Consider the following 22704-nt stretch of genomic DNA (forward strand, 5'->3'; position numbering starts at 1 on the left):
TTCAATGCAATATTAACTGAGTTCATTAACTTCTATCTTTATATAAATCCCACCATCTCTTGCAGCATTTTTAATCTCTACCACTCATTCAGGCAGTTAGCCATTTAACACTTTCATTCTTCATTTCACTCCTTCATGTGTATATATCTCATCTTCAGCACAGGTTATAAGCTCTTTCTTATAAAGCACTGATCCTGACTTCTGCTTTTTCAAATTACCTCCAGTATCTAGTAAAACGTTTTGCACATAGTAGACCCTCAAATATTTGTTCTGACTGAACAAATAAACTTACAGTATACATTCCTGGGTGAGGACTAATTTAGCTGAATCTGTGGCCACCATATACTGAGTGCCTATGCATAACAGGCACTTTACACATATCACTTAATCCAGACCACAACCCTTTGAAGTAGGTATAATCTCTCTTTTACAAATTGGGAAACTGAGGCCTTGAAGAGTTTAAGAAATTTTTCGAAGATCCTACAGCTAGTAAGGAGTGAAGCTGTGATTTCAATCCATGTCAGATTTCTAACTACTTCTCTTTCCATTAAGCCATATTGCTTCTGTAAAATGGTAAGTGATCTTCAGAACCATGGTTGAGGGGCATAGTATGATATTGACATGCCTTCTGAAATTTCAGTGAAAGAATAAAGTAGGTTTAGGTCAGTGAAATGGCACAGTAAAATGAGTTTTTTTTTTTTTTTAATTTTTTGAAGATAGTTATTTATAGCAAATGCGAAGGGCTATCAACCTTTTATAAAAGACATAGCAAAATCTCGCTCTTCATTTACTTCTGGAGTGCTTAGAACAGAAGGTGTAGGACCTACTGCCTATGTGTTAGCCTCTGACTTAACCTCTAATTCTAAGCAGGTGTGTGAGATTAAGCTTTGATTTCCATTTTGTAAATTGGAACAGGAGAGATGTGTCACAAAATACACTGGATGGCAACTCTCAGACCAGTTAAGGAGAGGAGTATATTGACAGTAACTAATTAGAACATCCTATTCTTCAATCATTCAGAATAAATAAACAATGCTAGGAAGTTCACTTTTTTACTGTATAGCAAGAATCTCTTGCTTACTTCTATTAAGGTTTGCCAAGCTCCTCCACTTGCTAAGTAGAGATTATACTAAATCCAGAGGCAAAGAAATGGAAAGTATACATTTGGTCTTTTTTCTCAAAGGCAAAGAATTTCTCTGGCTTACAAAGTCAACCAAGAAATGTTTAATCAGTACACATTATGCTCAGTTTCAGGCACAAACAATTGCCTGGAAGAAGGTAAGATACAACACCAGAAACACCAACCATAAAGAAACAACTTGATAAATTGGACAACAAAGTTAAAAACTTTTGCACTTTGAAAGGCAGTTAAGAGAATGAAAAGATGAACCACAGACTGGGAGAAAACATTTGGAAAGCATTTATCTGATAAAGGATTTGTATCCAGAACATATAAAGAACTGTCTCAACTCAAGAGTAAAGACAGGAGCTGGCCCGGTCGTGCACCAGTTAAGCGCATGCAAGCCGCTGTGGTGGCCCGTGGTTCGCAGGTTCAGGTCTGGGGTGCGCACCAACACACCGCGTGTCAAGCCATGCTATGGCAGCGTCCCATATAAAGTAGAAGAAGATGGGCACGGATGTTAGCTCAGGGCCAGTCTTCCTCAGCAAAAAGAGGAGGATTGGCAACAGATGTTAGCTCATGGCTGGTCTTCCTTACAAAAAAAAAAAAAAAAAAGAGTAAAAACAAACAACCCAATTTAAAAAAAGGCAAAAGATCTGTATAGACACTTCATCAACAAAGATACAAGGATGAAAAACACATGCAAAGATGCTCAACATTATTAGTCATGGAGGAAAAGGAAATTAAAACCACAATGAGATATCATTATACACTTATTAGAAAGTATTGATGAGGATGTGGAAAGACCAGAACTCTCATACATTGCTGATGGGAATGCAAAATGGCACAAGCACTTAGGAAAATAGCTTGGCAATCTCTCAAAAAGTTAAATAGGGGCCAGCACAGTGGCGTAGGGGTTAAGTTTGTGCACTCTGTTTCGGCGGCCTGGGGTTCGCAGGTTTGGATCCTGGGCGGGGACCTACACAATGCTCATCGAGCCATGCTGTGGCGGCATCCCACATACAAAATAGAGGGAGATGGGCACAGATGTTCGCTTAGGGCCAATCTTCCTCAGCAAAAGGAGGAAGACTGGCAATGGATGTCAGCTCATGGCCAACCTCCCTCACCAAAAAAACAAAAGTTAAATATACACCTACACTATGATCCAGCCATTCTATTCATAGGTATTTACCTAATGTAAATGAAAACAGACATCCATACAAAGACTTGTACATGAATATTCATAGCAGCTTTATTTCTAATAACCTGAAACTAAAACAAACAATAAAAAACTCAAATGTCCATCAACAGATAAACAAACTGTTGTAAATCCATACAACAGAATACCACTCAGCAATAAAAATGAGTGATTAAAACATACAGCAACATGGATAAATCTTAAAATAATTATGCTAACTAAAAGAAGACAGGAAATAGAGTACACACTGTATGATTCCATTTATATAAAATTCTAAAAATTATAAACTAATGTATAGCGACAGAAAGCAAATCACTGGTTGGCTGGGTATGGGGGCAGGGGGAGCAGTGTGAGGGGTAGGAGAGAAAGATTAAAAATGGGAATGAAGAAATTTTTAGGGGTGATGGGTACCCTCACATCTTTTTTTTTTTTTTTTTTTATTTCCCCCCCCCCCCAAAGCCCCAGTAGATAGTTGTATGTCATAGCTGCACATCCTTCTAGTTGCTGTATGTGGGACACGGCCTCAGCATGGCTGGAGAAGCGGTGCGTCGATGCACGTGCACGCCCGGGATCCGAACCCGGGCCGCCAGCAGCGGAGCGCACGCACTTAACCGCTCAGCCACGGGGCCGGCCCATACCCTCACATCTTGATTGTGGTGATGGTTTTATGGATGTATACATATGTCAAAATTTATCAATTTATACACTTTAAATATGAGCAGTTTTTGTATGTCAATTATTCCTCAACAAAGCTATCCAAAAAAAAAAAAAAACTAATCAAAAGGATAAGACTTATACATGTGAAAAGTTAAAAGAATAAAAAATCTGTGGTATGTATCCTCTAAGATGGCCCCAATGATCCCTGCCTATTGGTATTTATGCCCATGTATAATCTCTCCTTGAGTGTGGACTGGATTTAATTGTTTCTAGGGAACAGAATGTGGCAGAGGTGATGGGATGTCATTTCCAAGATTAAGTTACAAAAAAAACCTGTGGCTTCTGTCTGGGACTCTCCACACACATTTGCTCTGAGGGAAGGCAGCTGCCATATTGTGAGCTGTCCTATGGAGAAGCCCACTATATATGGAATGAGGGAGGCCTCTGGTCAAAAGCTATCAAGGAATTAAGGCCCTCAGTCCAACAGCCTTCAAGGAATTGAAGACCTCAGCCCAAGAGCCTGCAAGAAACTAAATCCAATAACCATATGAGTGAGCTCAGAAGTAAATACTCTCCCAGATGAGCTTTCTGATGAGAATGTAGCCCTGGCCAACAGTTTGACTACAACTTCATGTGAGACTTTGAGCCAGAGGTACCTAACTAAGCCATGCCTCGATTCCTGATCCACTGAAACTGTGAGATATCAATATTTGTTTCTTTAAGCCACAAAATTTTGGGGTACACAGTTTTGTTATACAGCAATAGACAACTAAAATACAAGATCTAGTCACATTCATATAAAAGAAAGTCCTCAAAATATTTTTACCCATTAGAATATATTCTGCTAAAAATAACAGAATATTTGACTTAAAGTAGATTAAACAAGGGCTTAATTTTCTTACATAATATGAAGTCCAGAGGTAAGGCAGTCCACAGGTAGTGCAGCATCTCAAAATGCCACCAAAGACCCGAGCCCTTTTTATACAGGCTCTGCTGTGCTTAGGGAACAGCTCTTCATCCTAATGCTTGTTACAATATGATCCCCTGTCCATATTATGGAAAAGAAGAGGAAGGGGTTCTACCTTTATCAGGAGAGAGAACACTTTCCCAGAAACTTCGGAGCTAGTTTTCCACTTACATCTTAGTAATCAGAACTGTCTCTCATTGCCATCCTTAGGTGCAAGGGAATCTGGGAAGATGAGCATTTTTTACTAAGACACACTGGTCTCTCAACAAAGTAAGTGTTTTGTTAGTAAAAAAGAAGGGGGCAATGTTTATTAGATAGGCAGCCAGAAGTATATGCCAAAGTAATACATTTTATTTGTGATAAAACCAAAAATATTACCAGAGTTTGAAGAACGGCAAGAACACTGTGAACTATGTGAGCTTGAGAAGGTTTCTGAGAAGAGATGTTTAGAATTTGGTTAAGTAGAAAGGAAGAACAAGGGAATTTTCAAAGAGGATAAAAGCAAGAACAAAAAACCATGAAGACAGGAAAATGCAATAAGGCCTAAAAGTAAATTACTTCGTATAAAGTTTTTAATTGCATAACTAAGTCCTTAAAAAAAAAAACAGCTAAGTGATGAATATGCATGTTGTTTCTTAGCAGGAAAAAAAGTGCATCATGTTTAAGAGATAAGACATGGGCCAAGGATCTGAACAGACATTTCTCCAAGGAAGATATACAAACGGACAGTAAACACAGGAAAAGATACTCAACATCATTAGTCATCAGGGAAATGGAAATCAAAACCATCATGAGATACCACTTCATATCCACTAGGATGGCTAGAATCAAAGTCAGGCAATGACAAGTTTTGGTGAGGATGTGGGGAAACTGGAACACTCATACACTGCTGGTAGGAATGTGAAATGGTGCAGTGGCTCTAGAAAACAGTCTTCAAGTCCTTCAAACAATTAAACATAATGTTATCATATAACCTAGCAATTCCCAAGAGAAAGGAAAACATATGTCCACAAAAAAACCTGTACATGAAAGTTTACAGCAGCATTATTCCTAATACTCAAAAGGTGCAAACAACTCAAAAGGCCCTCAACTAATGAATGGATGAACAAATATGCATACAATGGATTATTATCTGGCCATAAAAAAGAATGAAGTAGGGGCCGGCCCCATGGCTTAGCAGTTAAGTGCGCGCGCTCCGCTACTGGCGGCCCGGGTTTGGATCCCGGGCGCGCACCGACGCACCGCTTCTCCAGCCATGCTGAAGCTGCGTCCTGCATACAGCAAGTAGAAGGATGTGCAACTATGACATACAACTATCTACTGGGGCTTTTGGCGGGTGGGGGAAGGAGGAGGATTGGCAATAGATGTTAGCTCAGAGCCGGTCTTCCTCAGCAAAAAGAGGCGGATTGGCATGGATGTTAGCTCAGGGTTGATCTTCCTCACAAAAAAAAAAAAAAAAAGGAATGAAGTACTGATACATACTACAACATGGATGAACCTTGAAAACATTATGCTAAATGAAAGAAGCTAGTCAAGAAAGACACACGTTATATGATTCCATCCATATGAAACGTTCAGAACAAGGAAATCTACTGAGACAGAAGGCAAATTAGTGGTTGCCTAGGCCTGAGGAATGTAGGTGGGCTGCTACCACCTTGGTTCAAACCACCATTACTTCGAAGCTGGATTATTCCAATAACTTAAGCTACCTGGTCTCCCTACTTCCATTCTTTGTTCACTAATAGATTCCAAGTGCCTAGAACAGTATCTGGCACACAGAGGACAGTAGGTATTCAATAAATTGGTTGTTCTTCTGACTCTAAGTCCTGTGCTCTTTTCCAGTTTTTTCCCTTGATTTATTTATGGATATATATAGCTTATGGGAAGAGAGGGAGTGCTACTCAGTATCCAAACCCCTTTCCTACTTTGAGGAATTGCTGGTACCAACAGGAGGCAGCTACCTCCCACCACAGAAACGAGAAACCCCAATTATTTACTTCCCCAGTTCCCCTGGCAACTAGAGTGTGGGCATGTGACCCAGGCTTGGCCAACCACATGCACATCCCAGAATTGTGACTGGTAGCTGGGACAGAAGTTTCTTGGTGCTTTTTCTGTTGGTGGCAGCAACATCTGGTTCTTTGGCGAGGGTCAGGAATGCCGGTAGAATCATCTTCCGAGGTCAGCGATGTGAACAGAGCTAGGTGCAGTGTTCTGGGCTCCAGGTCTCATGGTGTGGTTTCAGCTGTGCACCTTCCCTCAGTTCCTGCCTACTTTTAGAACCCAGTGTCTAGCCTTCCCGTGATTCTGTGAGTCCACCCTATATCTTTTACTAAATTCCTTTTCTGCTAATGTCAGCCAGAGTTAGTTTGTGCTGGTTGTAATTAAGAACACTGAAAGAAGGCTCCCTGCAAACTTGAACCTTCTTAAATCCAGGAGCCATATTTTAAGTAGTGGTGTTTCAGGAGGATTTTCCTGTGAAGAAACGCAATCCCACATAATCTTCAAAAAGAAAGCAATTCATTTACTTTAGTATTGTTGATTAAGTTTTCCTGTTCCCATTATCTTCCAGAGAATCAGGATTCTTTCCCCTTTCACTCCAAAACAAGTCCATAGCCCCTTTCCCTGAAGTTTCATTTCTTGCCTATACTGTAAATACCACATGATAATTTACCCCATCAGTCTTGTAAAAGGATAAAAATTAGTTCATTAAAATGAGATGGAATCTTGCAGTACAGACTAAATACACATTCTCAGAAGCAACCAGTATTTCCTTCAATAGCTGAATGAATAAACAAATTGTGGTATATAAAATGGAATATTCAGCAAAAAAAATAAATGAGCTATCAAGCCACCAAAAGCCATGGAGAAAACTTAAATGCATATTGCTAAGTGAAAGAAGCCAATCTAAAAAGGCTATAGATATAGACTGTTTGACTCCAACCATATAACATTCTGGAAAAGGCAAAACTATAGAGACAGTAACAAGATCAGTAGTTGCTAGGGGTTAGGAGAGAGGGAAAGATGGAGGAATAAGTGAAGCACAGGAGATTTTTAGGGTAGTGCAACTGTTCTGTATGGCACTGTAATGGTGGAGACACGACATTTATGCATTTGTCAAAACTCACAGAATGTACAACAATAAGAGTGAATCCTAATGTAAACTATGGACTTCAGTTAATAAGGCATCAATATTGGTTCATGAAGTGAAACAAATGTACCACACTAATACAAGATGTAAATAATAGGGGAAATCATGTGTTTGGTGGGGAGAAGGGGGTGGTATTTGAGAACTCTCTGTACTTTCCCATCTTTTTCTGTAAATCTAAAAGGAACTAAAATACTAGAAAACAATATCTTGGCATGTGGAAAGACGAAAGTTAAAACATTCTAAGGTCCTCGTATTATTTGGGAAAAAGATAGAGATGCTGATTATCTTTCGACTTTGAGTCAAATAATGCACGTTAAAAATTTAACAGAAACCAACAAATGAAAAGAGGATTAAGTAAAACAAATTTCTTTATTACAAAGCAAATCTATATTTTTATATAGATTTTAATATTTTTAACTTACCTGAGATTCCAGAACCTCCAACTTACGTTTCCTCGCATGAAGAGCTTTACTTGGAAAAGCCCAATAATAATTAGAAGTTCCAATCCTCTCACAGTCAACCATACCATCATCAACTAAGCTTTGAAGGACTTCTTTTACTGACATAGCAGCTAGGAGAGAGAATTTTTTAAAACTCTACATTAAGACACATCATAAATCAAATTAAAAAGCCAATACTGGGGAAATGCTTGCAACAAATATTATAGACCAAAAGTTAACAAGTTAATAAATAAGGATCATTTAAAACTAATAGCAAAAAAGACAAATATTTCAATAGAAAAAAAATACGTCAATGGGCATCTACAAAATATGCATGGTCAACAGACAAAAAAAATGTTCAAACCCACTAATAATTGAAGAAATGCAAAATAAAGCAATTAGATATGATTTCTTGACTACCAAATTAAAAATACTAAAAAACATAATAAAGGATTCAGGGAAATGGGTACTTTCAACATGTGTGGGAAAATGTGGCAATATGTATCTAAAATCTTAGATTTATGCATACTTCTTGTGTAGAAATTCCACTTTTATAAATTCAGCCAAAGAAAATGATAAATGTGCATAAGGATGCTTGTCAAAGCACTGTTTTTAATAGCAAAAGCTTGGAAACCATTCCCATCACCAGACTTTTAAAAGTATTTTATTGCAATGAGATAGTATGCAATCATTAAATTAATGTTATAGAATATTTAATAGCATGGACATACATACATTCAAAATGTATTATATAGAATGTATTGAAAAATAAAAGTTATAAGACAGTATGCACTAAGGTGACAGTGGTTATCTTTGAATAGTAGGTAAGATGCAACTTTTATTTCCTTTTTTTTGCTCATTTTTCTTATTTTTTTCCAATAATGAACATGTATTGTCTTTTGTGCTAAGAAAACTAAAACAAAACTATTATGAAAAATTAAACAATAGAGAAATAAACTAGATGTTATGGTTAGGGGTATGATTAAAAATCAGAAAAAAGTTAAAAAAAATAGCATGTAATAATGTTAAGTCACATTTTACAATGTTTGAAATTCATGAACAATTCTTACTTTCTATTAAGTAAAACCATACCAAGAAATTATCCATATTTTAACGTCCATTTTAATTTTTCCTAGAGAAGATCCCCAAATATAAAATCTATTTAAAAATTAATGATTTAATAAATAAAAAAATCGACACCAAATGTACAAAACATTCAGCCTCACTTGTACGGAAGTACAAACTGAAATGAAATGTCAAAGAATTCTTAAAATGAAAACACAGTTCTGAGAAATGAATGTGAGTATAATTTGGTATAAACTTTCCTGAAGGCAACTTGAGAATACATATAAAAACCCCAAAACTACAAAATCTCTATTTTCTATTTTATTTCTAGTGATATTTCATAATGAAGTAATATGAGATATAGAAAAAAATTTATAGGGGGGAGACGGAGGGATGAATAGGCAGAGCACAGAGGATTTTTAGGGCAGTGAAAACACTCTGTATGATACCTTAATGGATCCATATCATTATACCTTTGCCCAAACTCATGGAATACACAACACCAAGAGTGAATCCTAATGTAAACTACGGACTTTCGGTGATCATGATGAGCCAGTACAGGTTCATCAATTGTAACAAATGTACCCCTGTGAGTGATGCTGATAATGGGGGAAGACATGTCTGTGTGGGGACAGGAAGTATATGGGAAATCTCTGTACCTTCTTTTCAATTTTGCTAGGAATCTAAAACTGCTCTAAAAAGTTAGTCTTTTAGAAAGAAATTTATGGTAGCATGTTAATTACACATTAATTTTAGCAGCAAAATTTGGGAACAACCTAGATGTTCAACAAAAATTATGGCACAGTGGGTGGTCAAAGACTGAAACACTAGGAGATACAGATGTTGTAAATCATTTTTTAAAAGCAAATGACATAGGTAAATGTAGATGATATAATGTAATATGAAAAAATACATCAACATAAACTGTATATGCAGCATGGTTCCCTCTCAGAGAGATGGACAGACACATACATACACAAGATAAACAGAACTTAAGAATAAGACATCAAAATACACGAAAATGTTAACAGTGGTGATCTCAGAATAGAGAGATTAGGAACAACTTTTATTTTCATTATATTCTTTATAATTTCCAAATCTGTTAAAATACACATGTATAGTTTATATAATCAGAAAGTAAGGTTTAAAAAAATATGTATCATACGAAGTGGGTTTAACAGTGTCCCCTCAAAAGATAACCCCCAGAATCCGTGAATGTGATCTTATTTGGAAAAAGGGTCTGTATAGATGTAATTAAGGATCTCCATGATGAAATAATCCTGGATTTAGGGTGAGTTCCAAACCCAACAACATGTGTCCCTATAAGAGACAGAAGGAGTGAAAATAAAGAGGAAGGCCCTAGAGGCAGAAACTAGAATGATGTGTCTATAAGCCAAGCACTGCTGGCAGCCATCAGAAGCTAGGAGAGAAGCATGAAATCAACTCTCCCTCACAGCCCCCAGAAGAAACCAACCCTGCCGACATCTTGATATTAGACTTCTGGCCTCCAGACCCATGAAAGAATAAGTTTCTATTGTGTTAAGTCACCAAGTTTGTGGTAATCTGTTACGACACAAAGTCACATTTAACAAATTCTAGAACCTACATGAACAATTTTTACTTCTTTTGAAGTAAATTATACCCATAAATAAATGTGTGCATATTGTGTGTATGTATATATATGTATGTGTGTGTGTGCATGCATGCCTATTCCATTTTAATTTTCCTAGCAGATACTCCAAACACAAGAATCATGGCCGTGGCCCAAAGACATCATATAGAGACTTTTACAAACATTCTTCATCTAGAAATTTATGTTTCCATAAAGGGAAACACTGTTGCAGAAAAGATGACGGATGTTTCCCAAAATATCCCAGCACATCTTTGATACTTACTAATGCCTTTCTCTTTGGGAGCAATCTTCTCCATGTCTTTTAATTGAAACACATCTTTCTGTTTATAACCGTTAAAAAAGAGATGGAAAACATGTATTTATTTTCTACTATCTATTTATATTTACTATAATTATGTTCATAAAACATTGTACTAAAAAACTGTACCTGGAAATGGACATTGCAATAGAGTCAAGCATTTTAGAGCTAGAAGAAACGATGCCAATTATCTTGCTCAATACCATCAATAGAACTTAAAATGGACAGATGTTGCACAAACATACAATTCTTTAAAGTACTTGGAGAGAAGACCATGAAGAACACCTTCCCACTGAAGTATAAAAACTAGTTATGATAACTCATTTGTTAACATGAGATAATTAGTTTCTCTGACATTTTGATTTTAAGAAAACACAAACAGTACTTTGGCATGTATCATATGTCACAGATTCAGCAGTTCTAACTAAAAGCAAAACAGACAACTATCAAGATTTGTTTACATTTAAGGTTTCATAGAAGAGCTACACCTACATAGGAAAATTATACAATTCATGGCTGCCTATCCATCCTTCAGCTATACATGCTGCATGTCTACCACATGCAAAACAAAACATTATGGGAAGATATACATGTAGAATATTTAATCTTATAGTTGGAAAAAAATCATGTAGAATACTCCTTTCTTCTTGTAATAAGCCTTGGTTGAAGTGGTGAAAAGAACTTGGATAACAACAGTGAAATATTTGAAAAGACTGAAGCATTCAGTAATTAGAACAGAATTATTGTGATTATTGTTAAGGAAATCTGGGGTCTCATTCTTCCAAAGTAAACTTGAAAAGGCAACTTCAATAGGATGGAAATTTAGACTTCATCAAAATTAAAAACTTCTGCTCATCTAAGCGCACTGTTAAGAAACTGAAAAGACAAATACTGACTAGAAGACAATATTCACAAAACATATACCTGACAAAAGACTGGTACCCAGGATATACTTCCACCACTACCCCTCCAAAAAAAGACGAATTGATGCATGGATAAAGGAGTGGATAGATGAATATATATGTGATAAAACAAGTAGAGTATAATGTTAATGGTAGAATCTAGGTGTTGGGTATGTAGGTATTCACTCTAAAATTCTTTCATCTTTCATAATAAACTGTTGGAAAAAGTAACTTCCTCTCACTACACTTAAGATTTAGTAAATTAAGGAAAATTCTAAGCCATTGCTCTTAGAGCATGAAATCAATTTTTGCACGTCTAGGAGTAAACTACTTAAAGATAATACTTGAGGGTCTCAGAGAACATGCAATAATTTACTGACTTTAGGCCTCCAATGCATTAAAAAAATCAATTAATCAAATCCATTTGCAAATATTTTAGATTCCCTGGAAAAAGAACATGAATTGATCGAGACATTGCCTATATGTGGTCATCAAGGAAGAGCCCCAGACATACTGGCTGCCCCAGCGAGGCTGCTGTATAAATAAATGGGCTTGCAAAGAACTAGCCTCAGAATGAAAGTGTGGTCATTCAAGTGAACAGAGAAAATGGTCTCATGTAACTATTAGTTCTATCCAGGATTAAACAGAGACAATAAAGGACAGAGGAACACAATGGTTCTAGCTCTTAAAAAAAAAATGTGGAAGACACCATGGAAGACACATAGATAACTTTTAATTAAGCATATATGACGTGGGCATTGTAAATTTTACACAGATTATCTTATTTAATCCTCATACCAACACTGAGAGCTGGGCACAATTATTATTATCCTCTTTAACAGACAAGGAAACTAAGACTTAGGTCAAGTAACTTGCTTAAGGTCACAAAGCTATTAGGTAAAACAGACTTCAGGTGCAGTTCTCTATCGTTGAGCTACACTGCTACCATGTTCTTCCTAAGTGTAATAAGCAAAGAATTCTTTTTCTACCATATTAGCAACTTCAAATCTGTACTTGTATGTATACATATGAATAAATATATATAGGAATATATGAACTGAAATCAATCAATTAATACAATTAATTCCTAGCTTTACATAAAAACTCACTGACTACTGAACTTCTTTAAGCTGCTAATATTCATTAGTATCATAGTCATTAGTGTCTTCATGTTATTAACTGAGAGCAGAGCTGAATTTTTTTCAATCAGAAACATCCAATTTTGATACTGAGAAAAATTAGCAATATCATAAAGGACAAAATAATTTCACCCACCACTCTCCCCAGCTTTCTACTGCCTGGTAGAAATTAAATCTACTTTTCTTGCTCTGAGACCATAGGAAAAATATTTCAACTCAGCAGAAAAAATAGTCATAATCCTCACATACAAACTTCATCAATTTATCTTCCTAATCATATCATCATTATTAATATGATACTCTGTTCTGAATCATCAATGACTTTTAGTAAGTCATTGTATGTAAGTAAGATTAGTAAAATTACACTTGGAGGGCAAATAGTTTAAAAAAAAAAAAAAAGGTCCCCAGAATATTTCACTTGTTTTACTGAGAATCTGAATTATCAAAATGAAAATGTCAAGTATTATCATCACTTATTAATTTCATATTCTATTTTGCCATTTTTCCCCATCTTCTTCACATTTGTATGTAATGAAAACAGCCAGTAGACTGGTGCAAGACTAGACTTTAAAGGTCCTGTCAAGTATTAGGCTAAGACATAGGAAGTTTACATTTTTGTAGGTCAGAGGTTTGGACTTTAACCTGGAAGCAGAGAAAAGCCACTGTAGAGCACCATGGTGAAGAAAACAGGCTCTAGATCCAGGGGCCTGGGTTTGAATCCTGGCTTTGGCACTTAGGAGCACAAACTCCAACATCTTTCCTGTTAGTGGCAGGCACAAATATCTGGAACAAGTTAAGGAGGCCTGTGTACCATCATATACGTGTTACACTACAGACAGATTTATAAATGCAAAGAAGCAGTATTTAGCACTGCCTCTAAAGCAGATGACCCTCCCTGGGTTTGAATCCTGGTACTATCACTTCAATTCTTTGAGATCCAGGGCTGGTATCTTAGGCTGTGTCTCAGATGTCCTCATCTGTAGGATGAGGATGATAACAACAGTACTGATCTCACAGGGTTAAAAAGGATGAAGTCAGATAACCTCCACAAGGTGCTTAGAACAGTGACGTGCACCTAGGAAGCTCTCAGTAGATGTGAGCTACCATTATTATCATTTTCAGGCAGAAAGGGGACACAATCAAATATATGCTTCAGAAAGATGATTCTGGCGCCCCTGTGTAGGACAGTCGGGATAGAAGAGACTCTACAAATATCGGGATAGGGCTCTACTGGGACAGGGTGCTTTCATACCCCATAGCTCACAGGAACTACAAATGTTTGCAGAGTTTTATTCATTCTTCAGGAAACTGGTCAGTATTAATCGCTAATGAAAATACGCAAAATACTAAAAATCTTAGGGAAAACGACTTACCGTCTCAAAAAATATTTCCATCATGCGGGCTCTCTTTTCCTCTGCACTCAGTCCTTTTTTCTTCGACTAAAGCACAAAAGTTAAAAAGTAAACACTGTATTTTTTTAAATACTGCATTTCAAAACAACTTGGTCTGAAACTTTATCATAAATTTTGACAAATTATGATAAATTTGATCGATTTATCTTGTTTGATACCAACAGTTTGATAACTCTCAGAGCCAGGCCTCAAGACTGATTTTAACTACTTTACTATTATATGCCAAGCCATGTGGTAGGTGCTGCCAATATGATAATAAGAACTGTGACTGAGGCAAAGTCTGGCATTTTGTAGAAATTCAATATTTACCAAATGATCCAATGATAAGTCACTGTATTTACCTTTAAAAGACTTAATTTCTCAAAGAAAATGAATAGACATAACCACTTATGAACAGATCCATGCACCAATTGCTACCTAGAATAGAATGAATTACTATCTAGGACTGAATGAATTAATTCCACCCTGGGGAGGGAGGTGGGTTAGGTAGGAAGGCGAGAGATGAAAAGGATTTTGGCAAGTTGAGAAATGGTGAGAGGGTGTCGTGGGCAGATCATAACAGGCACAACGTTACGGAAGTACATGGAATGCTCCAGAAAGATAAGCACTCTCAGGTGATTATTGTATGGAGTATATAGGGGGAGTGGCAGATAAAGTGAGAAAGGTTGTCTTGGGCCAAATTACGGAAGGCTGACTGTCCAGCAGAAGAGATGGACTTTATTCTAGGAACTACTTCCTAGAGTGAGCAATTTCAAAAGCAGAGAGTGACAAGATCAGAGTTACACTTTAGTAAGATAGTTGCAGCAGCATTACGGAGGGTAGGCTGGAGGAAGGAAAAACTCATCCCAGTAGAAAATGAAAGCCTACTTCAGGTTACTATTATTCTATAACTACTGTTTAGCCAATTCGAAATTAAGATAATATGTAACTGAAATGTATGTTAATAAATTTTACTATATAGAGTATATACAAAAAGCTCAAGTCGAAATTAAAAAAAAAAGAGACAAACTTTCTCAACCCAAAGATTCACAGAAAATAACAAGAGAATGAGAACCATCATCTCTAGGACTCTAATAGATGATTCCACACTTACATTTCTTAAGTGATCTGCATCTTTGTTTAGTAGAACTTTAAAACACTCTAATCACTTAGAAAGCAGACAAAAATTGAACAACAATTAAAGACTGACCCTATCTAACCAAATACTCCATCAGAAAATGAAAGCCTACGATGGACAGGGAAAGAGATTTGGAACTGCCATTCCGAATACATACTAGAGTACATGAGTCTTTATTCTACTTACAGAACCTAGAAACTCACCAACTCATTTTCACACCAATAAAATTATCAGGTGTTCCCTGATGAGTTGTATGGATACAATATGTAGCCTCAGAGTTTATATTTTTCTTTTTCCTCTGTCCACTCAAAACACTGCAGTTCCCCAGGGTTCTCGACTGATGCCCTCATCTCCTCACACCTTTTCTTTGATCTCATCTGCTTCCTTGGTTTTAACTAACACTTATGCTGAGACCTCAAATCTATGCTAGTCCCTTCTACCCCCAGGGTGGAATTAATTCATTCTGTCCTGGATAGTAATTCATTCTGTTCTAGGTAGCAATTTGTACATGGACCTGTTCATAAATAGTTGCGTCTACATCAGGATATCTACATCAGGAGTGTGCTCCTGAGCGTCAATCTCATGTTATCTACCCGCCTGCTGGACAGACTTCAAACTCAGGAGGTCTCAACTAAACTCTTCCTCTCCCACATCCACTCTCCAAACCTGCTGTTCTGGATCTTGAGTTCAGTTAGACACCACCTTGTTACCCAAGCCCCAGGCTTGGCAGTCTTCCCAGGTGTCTTCATCTCTCCTACTCCACATCCAACCAATCACCAAGTCCTGCCAATTTCAGTGCATAACTATTTCTCAAATCTGTTGCGTCTGCTCCACCCCTATTACCTCTGCCTCAGTTCAGGCCTTCGTTATCTGTTTCCTGCAACATACCTGCACTCCCCTAACCATGCTTTGTCTTATCCTCTAAGTCCATGTTCCACATTGACAAAAAGCAAATCAAACCATGCCTCTCCCTTGCTTAAAACCACCAGTGGCTCCCAACCGTCCAGAAGTATCCAGTCACCCTAGAATGATACCCAGTACAAGGTCCTCTATCACCTGACCCCAATCTACCACTCTCCACCTCCAATTTTACTATAACAACATGGAGAGCTAAGCAACTTGAGCTATAACACATGAACTGCTTGTAATTCCCCACTCACAGCATGCTCTTTCCCATTTCTGTGCCTGTTAAAAAATGTTGTTCTCTCTACCTAAAACACTTTCTCCTCTTACCTATTCGAAACTCCCAACAGTCTCCCAAGGCTTAGTTTAGGCATTCTCTAGAACTTCCCTGAGCTCACAGGTTAGGCTGAGTGTCATTCCATGTGTCCCCAGAACACAACTTCATCAAATCATTTACTACAACTGAAAGATGTGTTTACTTGTCACTCTCAGCAGACTGAAAAACTTCTTTGGAACATGAACTGCCTTTGCCTTCCTAGTGCTTAGCGCCAGGTTAGAGGAGCAGATATAAAGGCCAGCCTTTAATTCCTTAATTTCAGGACCATGTAAAATTACCAACCATAAAATTTGAGGCTGTTCAGGCTCCCAAACCCCACAACACCCACTGCACTTCCACAAATATGACACAGGGTGAATTTCTAATAAGGCATTTTGTGACAACTATTTATTGTCTTATTTGGAGAAAAAAGTCAGAGAAATCTCAGGTGGGCAAGCTCCAAGAAATCATACAGACATGTCTAAACCTAGGGTGGAGAGCTAGAGTTCAATACTGCTTTATCAGCCTCCCTTCACATCGGCCTCTGCAGTATCTGAGTAAACCAAGCATGAAATTCACACCCAGTTAGAAGATTCCTTCCGCTTATTTGTCTAGTCCTGTGGGTCTCAAACTGCCATTAGAAGCATCTCAGGAGCTTTTAAAAAATAGATGCCCAGGCACATCCCATATGAACTGAATCAGAATCTTCGAGATGGGGCCTCCGTCTGGGCATGCATATTTTAAAAATCTTCTCCAGGTGCTTTAATTGTGCCCCAGGATTAAGAACACTGCTTTTCTCACCCCAGAATCTGGAGGCCACGTCAGGGACACTGTGGGCAGTGAGAATCCCTTTAGGACTTTAGTTTGTAGCTGCATCAGCGGAAACCAGATCCTAAGGTTTAGGAAATGCTCCTAACATTTTGGTATTATAAACAGCTCCTTGGAGAAACCAGGGACTCCACAAGAATCTGCCACCCAGAGGTAGGCAACGAGGAGAATCTAGTGTCCTGGGGACACACAGTTTTAGGAAAGCTCTTATCACTCAGCTCAGCCGCTATGAAAATTAGTCAAGAAATATGGATGGGCTGTATCATCCATTTACATTGTTTTCAGGCTGATTTATTCATCAGTTTCTTTTATGACTACAAATAGTTTTTATTATTAACCACAGTAGGAGAGTATTGTGACCAGAATTAAAATAACTAACATAAAAGGATGCCATATTAATCCATATTTAGAAATTTCTCCAAAAAATCAACAAGGGCTCATTTAATAATTAAGATTAAAGAAAATATCCTGATAGCATAAGTTAGAGATACATTCAAATCAGTAAGAGGACTCAAAACTTGAGAACAAAGGAAACTAGAATTCCTAAAGTCAGCCCTGTTGATCAATTACAATAAAATTTTGCAAAATTAAAAGTAGAAGATATCTGCTGCTCTCAGAAGTGGCAGACTTGGGGCCGGCCCGGTGGCGCAAGCAGTTAAGTGCGCGCGCTCCGCTGCGGCGGCCCGGGGTTCGCTGGTTCGGATCCCGGGCGCGCACCGACGCACTGCTTGGCAAGCCATGCTGTGGCGGCGTCCCATATAAAGTGGAGGAAGATGGGCACAGACGTTAGCCCAGGGCCGTCTTCCTCAGCAAAAAAAGAGGAGGATTGGCGGATGTTAGCACAGGGCTGATCTCCACACACAAAAAAAAAAAAAAAAAAAGTGGCAGACTACATTGCATTTCTCCAATCCCAAAAATATGCTGGGACTTACAATAACTGTTTACCCAGCAAGCCCAACCAAATCAAAACAGCTATTAATTCAGATTCAGGAAAGAGAATAAGTTATCTTTGCTCAACATAACACTAAACTTACTTCTTAATCATATATAAAAAAGAGGAATTATGTATCTTATAAAAAGCTTTATTCTAATTTGTTTCATGTTTCTCCATTATCAGAAGTAAGCATCTGAAAAAGTTAATAGCACATCAAACCATTTAGTACTAGAAGGTGATTCATGTGTAGAGAGACTAGGTAAAAGGACAAAGGTAATGCATTTATCCTGCACAGTTCTCAACAGACGGTTATATTAGGCCAGTAACTCCATAAAGAGAAATATGATATCATATTTCATCTTATATGAGGGCACTGGTAACAGATTTAATTATGGTCCTGTTTGGCTTCTTACACCATTTTATGCCCAGGTGGCTGGGATGTTAGTTTAACCACAAAGAAGCCGTTATCAGTTATAATTACATCTGGACAAGTATCTTCAAATAAACACCATACAACCTAAATCCTTGTCCACCATTAACTCGGCAAAATAACGGCCACTTAACTAAATTAAGATATTAAAATCTTAGATCCGTTTAATTAGATGTCGATTCTCTGCCAACAGAAGCATAAAAAAATGGCATGAAACTCTGAAGGTTTATGAAAATGATTTAAATGAGCAGAAAGGCATTAAATTCACAACGAGAAAGATAATTTGGAATCTTCCCAGGACTTAACCCATCATGGCACGCAAGGAATACTAACTCAGGGAGATTCTCCTCAAATAAAGCGACGAACACCCTACCGACCAGCTGTCCGAAGCACAAAAGGGCAGCAATTCCTGCCCTTTGGTAAAAACCAACAGATTTTCTCAGAAATCATCTAACTGGCATAAAGCAAAGATTCGTTAGGTTACTTTTGAAATTGTGAGCAACTCAGAAATGTGCTCTACCTGTTAGAATGCATAAAACCACTCAATTGTCAAAATCAAGAGGGCCCTCTGAGGTGGAGGGCGCCCCTCCGCGCCTGCCCGCTGACACTTCCTCTCCCTGTTCTTAAGAAGGGGCTGCACTTTTGGTGGCCGAATCTGGGCGGCCTGGGGCACAGGGTCCGAAGCGATTCGTGCTCTTTCTGACAGATCCCTGAGTTTGTGAGATGGGTTCACCAACGTCACGTTCTCGAACGCTTCACGTGTTTACACTACCCCGGCCGCCGGAGGCCGCCGGGCGCAGAACGGCGGGAGGGGCGGACGCCCCCGGCTCCCTCCCCCGGCACGCGGGCGCACGGGCCGGGGGCCAGCGCGGCGCCTCCGCTTCCCGGCTCCGGCGGCGGAGGTGGGAGCGCGGGCGCGCTCTCGGGGCCGCCCCGCCGCGATCGGAAAGCGCGGGGGTGCCACGGCGTCGACCTGGCGGCCCCTGCGTCTGAGGCCCAGGGCCCGGGCGGCCAGCGCCAGGCCGGGGTCCACGCGGCCGAGGGGCTCTGCGGCCCGGACACTGGGAGCGACGGGGACCCGGGAGCGTGGTCTCAGCTCTTACCATGGCGCGAGCGGCGCGTCTTCCGGTGGCGGGGCCTCCGCACTAGGCGAGGGGCGGGGCGGGCCCAGGAGGGTTTGATTTTGGCGCCGACACCGCCTCGGGGGCGGAGCAGCCAAGGGGAGGAGGTGGGAGAGAGACCGACCCTCGCCTCTGCGGCGCGCAGCGACCCCTGGCGGCTCCGCCGAGCGGCCGGCCGTGGTGGGCGGGGCCTTCCCTGGGGGCGGGGCCCGCCAATCTGGGCCTGGCGAGACTGGTCTCCTAGCTGCTTCCGCCTCATCTCTCCTTCGAGGTGAACGTGACCCCCCCCCTTTTTTTTTTTTAAGAAAGTTTTGAGGCCTTGATTGTACGTGCGTTTTCTTGCGCAGCCGAAACTCGGCCTAAGTTTGCCTTAAAAAATAGAGGCCATTCCGCTGCCGGGGGAGGAAACGATGCCACCTCCCGGATTTTCTTTTTTTTTAAAGATTTTATTTTATTTTTTCCCCCCAAAGCCCCAGTAGATAGTTGTATGTCATAGCTGCACATCCTTCTAGTTGCTGTATGTGGGACTCGGCCTCAGGATGGACGGAGAAGTGGTGCCTCGATGCGCACCCGGGATCCGAACCCGGGCCACCAGCATTGCAGTGCGCGCACTTAACCACCAAGCCACAGGGCCGGCCCAATTTTTTTTTTTTTTTTAAAGATTTTATCGGATTTTCTCTCCTTTAATTTGACCCCTCATCTTGTCTCCAATGGCTATCCACTGCTTTTCCAGCTTTTTAAAATCCTTTTATTTGTATGCTTGTTTTACTCTTAGGTTTTTCGGTTTTTTTTTTTTTAAACAAGAGAATGAATTTTAAATCAAAACTGTCGAAAATGTGCTACCTGGTGACCTGACAGTGGATGGGGATTCAGATCAAAAGCTCAGGTCCCTTTACCTGAAAGTGCTACAAAATTAACCCAGACTTTTCATTTATTTTGAAAATTATTGTACGTTATTTTGAACCATTTTAAGGTATAGTAATTTTACTAAAAAAAAAAAGAGTGCATCTAAAATAGGAACTTGTGGGGCCTCCCAGTGGCTTAGCAGTTAAGTGCTCGTGCTCCGCTGCTGGTGGCCCGGTTCGGATCCTGGGCGCCCATCGACGCACCGCTTCTCCGGCCATGCTGAGGCCGCTTTGCACATGCAGCAACTAGAGGGATGTGCAGCTATGACATACAACTATCTACTGGGGCTTTGGGGAAAAAATAAATAAAATTATATAAAAAATAAAATAAAATAAAATGGGAATTTGTAGCTCCTGTTACTTCATATAGAAGCAGGGGAAGGGATATATTGAATTGCTTGGAGTTCCATTAATTTAGTTTTTCTAGAGTGTATTACAATACAATACCAATTGATGGTAGATGAGAGGTTTTTAAAATAATAAATGGATAGCCATTTGATATATGTTTTAATATGTACCAGAAAATGTATAATTAGCATATCACACCCTAGGTTTCTCATGTATTGCTCAAGATACAGCTGAAGTAGGTATGTCAGTAAATCATGAAAGTGATATTTAAGAAAAATATTAAGTAATTGTACTGGTGATACATAGATTTGACAAAAATCATAAAGGTGACATTTGTGGGAAGCCTTGTCTTAATCTGCTCTTAGACTGCCATACCTCTTCTGCTCCATCAGGAGCAGGCTTTCTTCACCTGGCTGACCCTTACCCATCCTTTAGATGGCACAGGTGTAGCCTCCAGGAATCTTTTCCTCTCTGCCTCCCCTCCCCCACGCCATGAGCAGGTGGGTGCCTTCTGTGGTCCTATAGCACTCTCTGTGGTTTTATCATAACACCTCACCTTCATTTTGTAATTGTTTACTTGGACAGCTTCCCTACAATATCAAACTCCTTTCCATGGCAGAGACTAAGCCAACCATTTTGGTATCACCAAGGCCTAGCACAGTGCCTGACATAATAAACATGCAATAAATGTGTATTAAATAAATATACCAGGCATTCAAGAACACCATCTCGTCATTGACTTAGGGATAACTAGATACAGTTTTCAGGTGACAAACTGAAGGATATTTTGCTTTACTAAAATCTTAATTATTTACATTGAGTAGTGCTTTCTCATTTACTATTCTCACCAATAGAATTCTGAAATTATTTACCATTCAGATGTCTTGAGACACGTTTTGCAATATTATGGAGCGGGCAGATGTAGTATATAAGTTATGAAGTACGAAAGCAAATAACTATTTGCAGCATCTGAGAAGTACTCATGAATTTGGATCTTGTACCCACCATCTAGCATTTGTTATAGTAAAATGGCATTTGTTTATTCAACAAATTTGTGTTTTGCAAAATCCTTAAGCATACATGAATTTCCTTCTTTTTACTTTATCTGCTGCCTGCAAATTGTGTGAAGATGAACCAGACAGGCCACACCCTTCAAGAGTTTATTTTCTAGTCAGTGCTGCCCTTGCATCTGGGTAGCCAGCCCTTGCCATGGACCCTGCTCTGTAGAGGGCCCTGTTGGTCCTATTCCAGCCACATCCCTCCCCATTGGCAAGGAGTCTACAAAGCCAAAGGGACATGCCCATCTGTTACCTATAAGCTCCCTTCTAGACTAGGGACCTGGGAACCCAGAATCCCCTGTTTGTCTTAGTTTGAATTCCTAAAAACATAGAACCTGAGACAAAAATGTGCTGGTAATTTATTTGGGAGTGAGGAAGCAGCAAGGGTGAGACAGGAAAGGAGGAAAAGCCACTCAAGATGTGTGCACGTCTCCGTTTGGGCATTTAAAAATCTTTACAAACCTTTCTTTCTTTTCCCAAGAGAATGGAAGAGTTTGTGGAAGAAGAGAACACGGGAGAGAGGAGACCTGAGGACAGAACTTCACTGGAGAGGATGCTATGAAACTCTAGGTGGTGCTCTCTGCATCTCTAAACCCCCAGCATTCTTCCCACGGAGAGTTGTGAGTCTTGCCGTATCCATCAAATGAACTCTCTGCCAGCTAGGCCATGCCTGACTAGACCAGAGCTACGTGCTAAGCCAAAGGCAGTGTGTATTGGATAAACCTAAGGCAGACCACTTGCCTCTGAGGTGTCCAAGGTAGCCTT

At 39.3% G+C, this 22704-nt stretch overlaps 1 protein-coding gene across 3 annotated transcripts in view; it reads right to left on the reverse strand.

Annotated features, from left to right (window-relative positions):
- MND1 (meiotic nuclear divisions 1) overlaps window positions 1–19669 on the reverse strand; it is a 73622-nt gene extending 53953 nt beyond the window's left edge. For all 3 annotated transcript variants that reach the window (XM_087437512.1, XM_004420927.3, XM_087437513.1), the window contains exons 1-4: window positions 19611–19669; window positions 13941–14006; window positions 10491–10548; window positions 7513–7661 (exon numbers count right to left, since the gene is read on the reverse strand). In XM_087437512.1, coding sequence (XP_087293638.1) covers window positions 7513–7661; window positions 10491–10548; window positions 13941–14006; window positions 19611–19613 — 276 coding nt within the window. In that variant the 5' untranslated portion in view covers window positions 19614–19669. The remainder of the gene's footprint in view (window positions 1–7512; window positions 7662–10490; window positions 10549–13940; window positions 14007–19610) is intronic.
- Between the last annotated feature and the right edge of the window lie 3035 nt (window positions 19670–22704).

The sequence above is a fragment of the Ceratotherium simum genome, chromosome 12 (genome assembly GCF_057802395.1).
Source record: "Ceratotherium simum simum isolate JZ-2026a chromosome 12, ASM5780239v1, whole genome shotgun sequence".
Taxonomy (NCBI): Eukaryota; Metazoa; Chordata; class Mammalia; order Perissodactyla; family Rhinocerotidae; genus Ceratotherium; species Ceratotherium simum.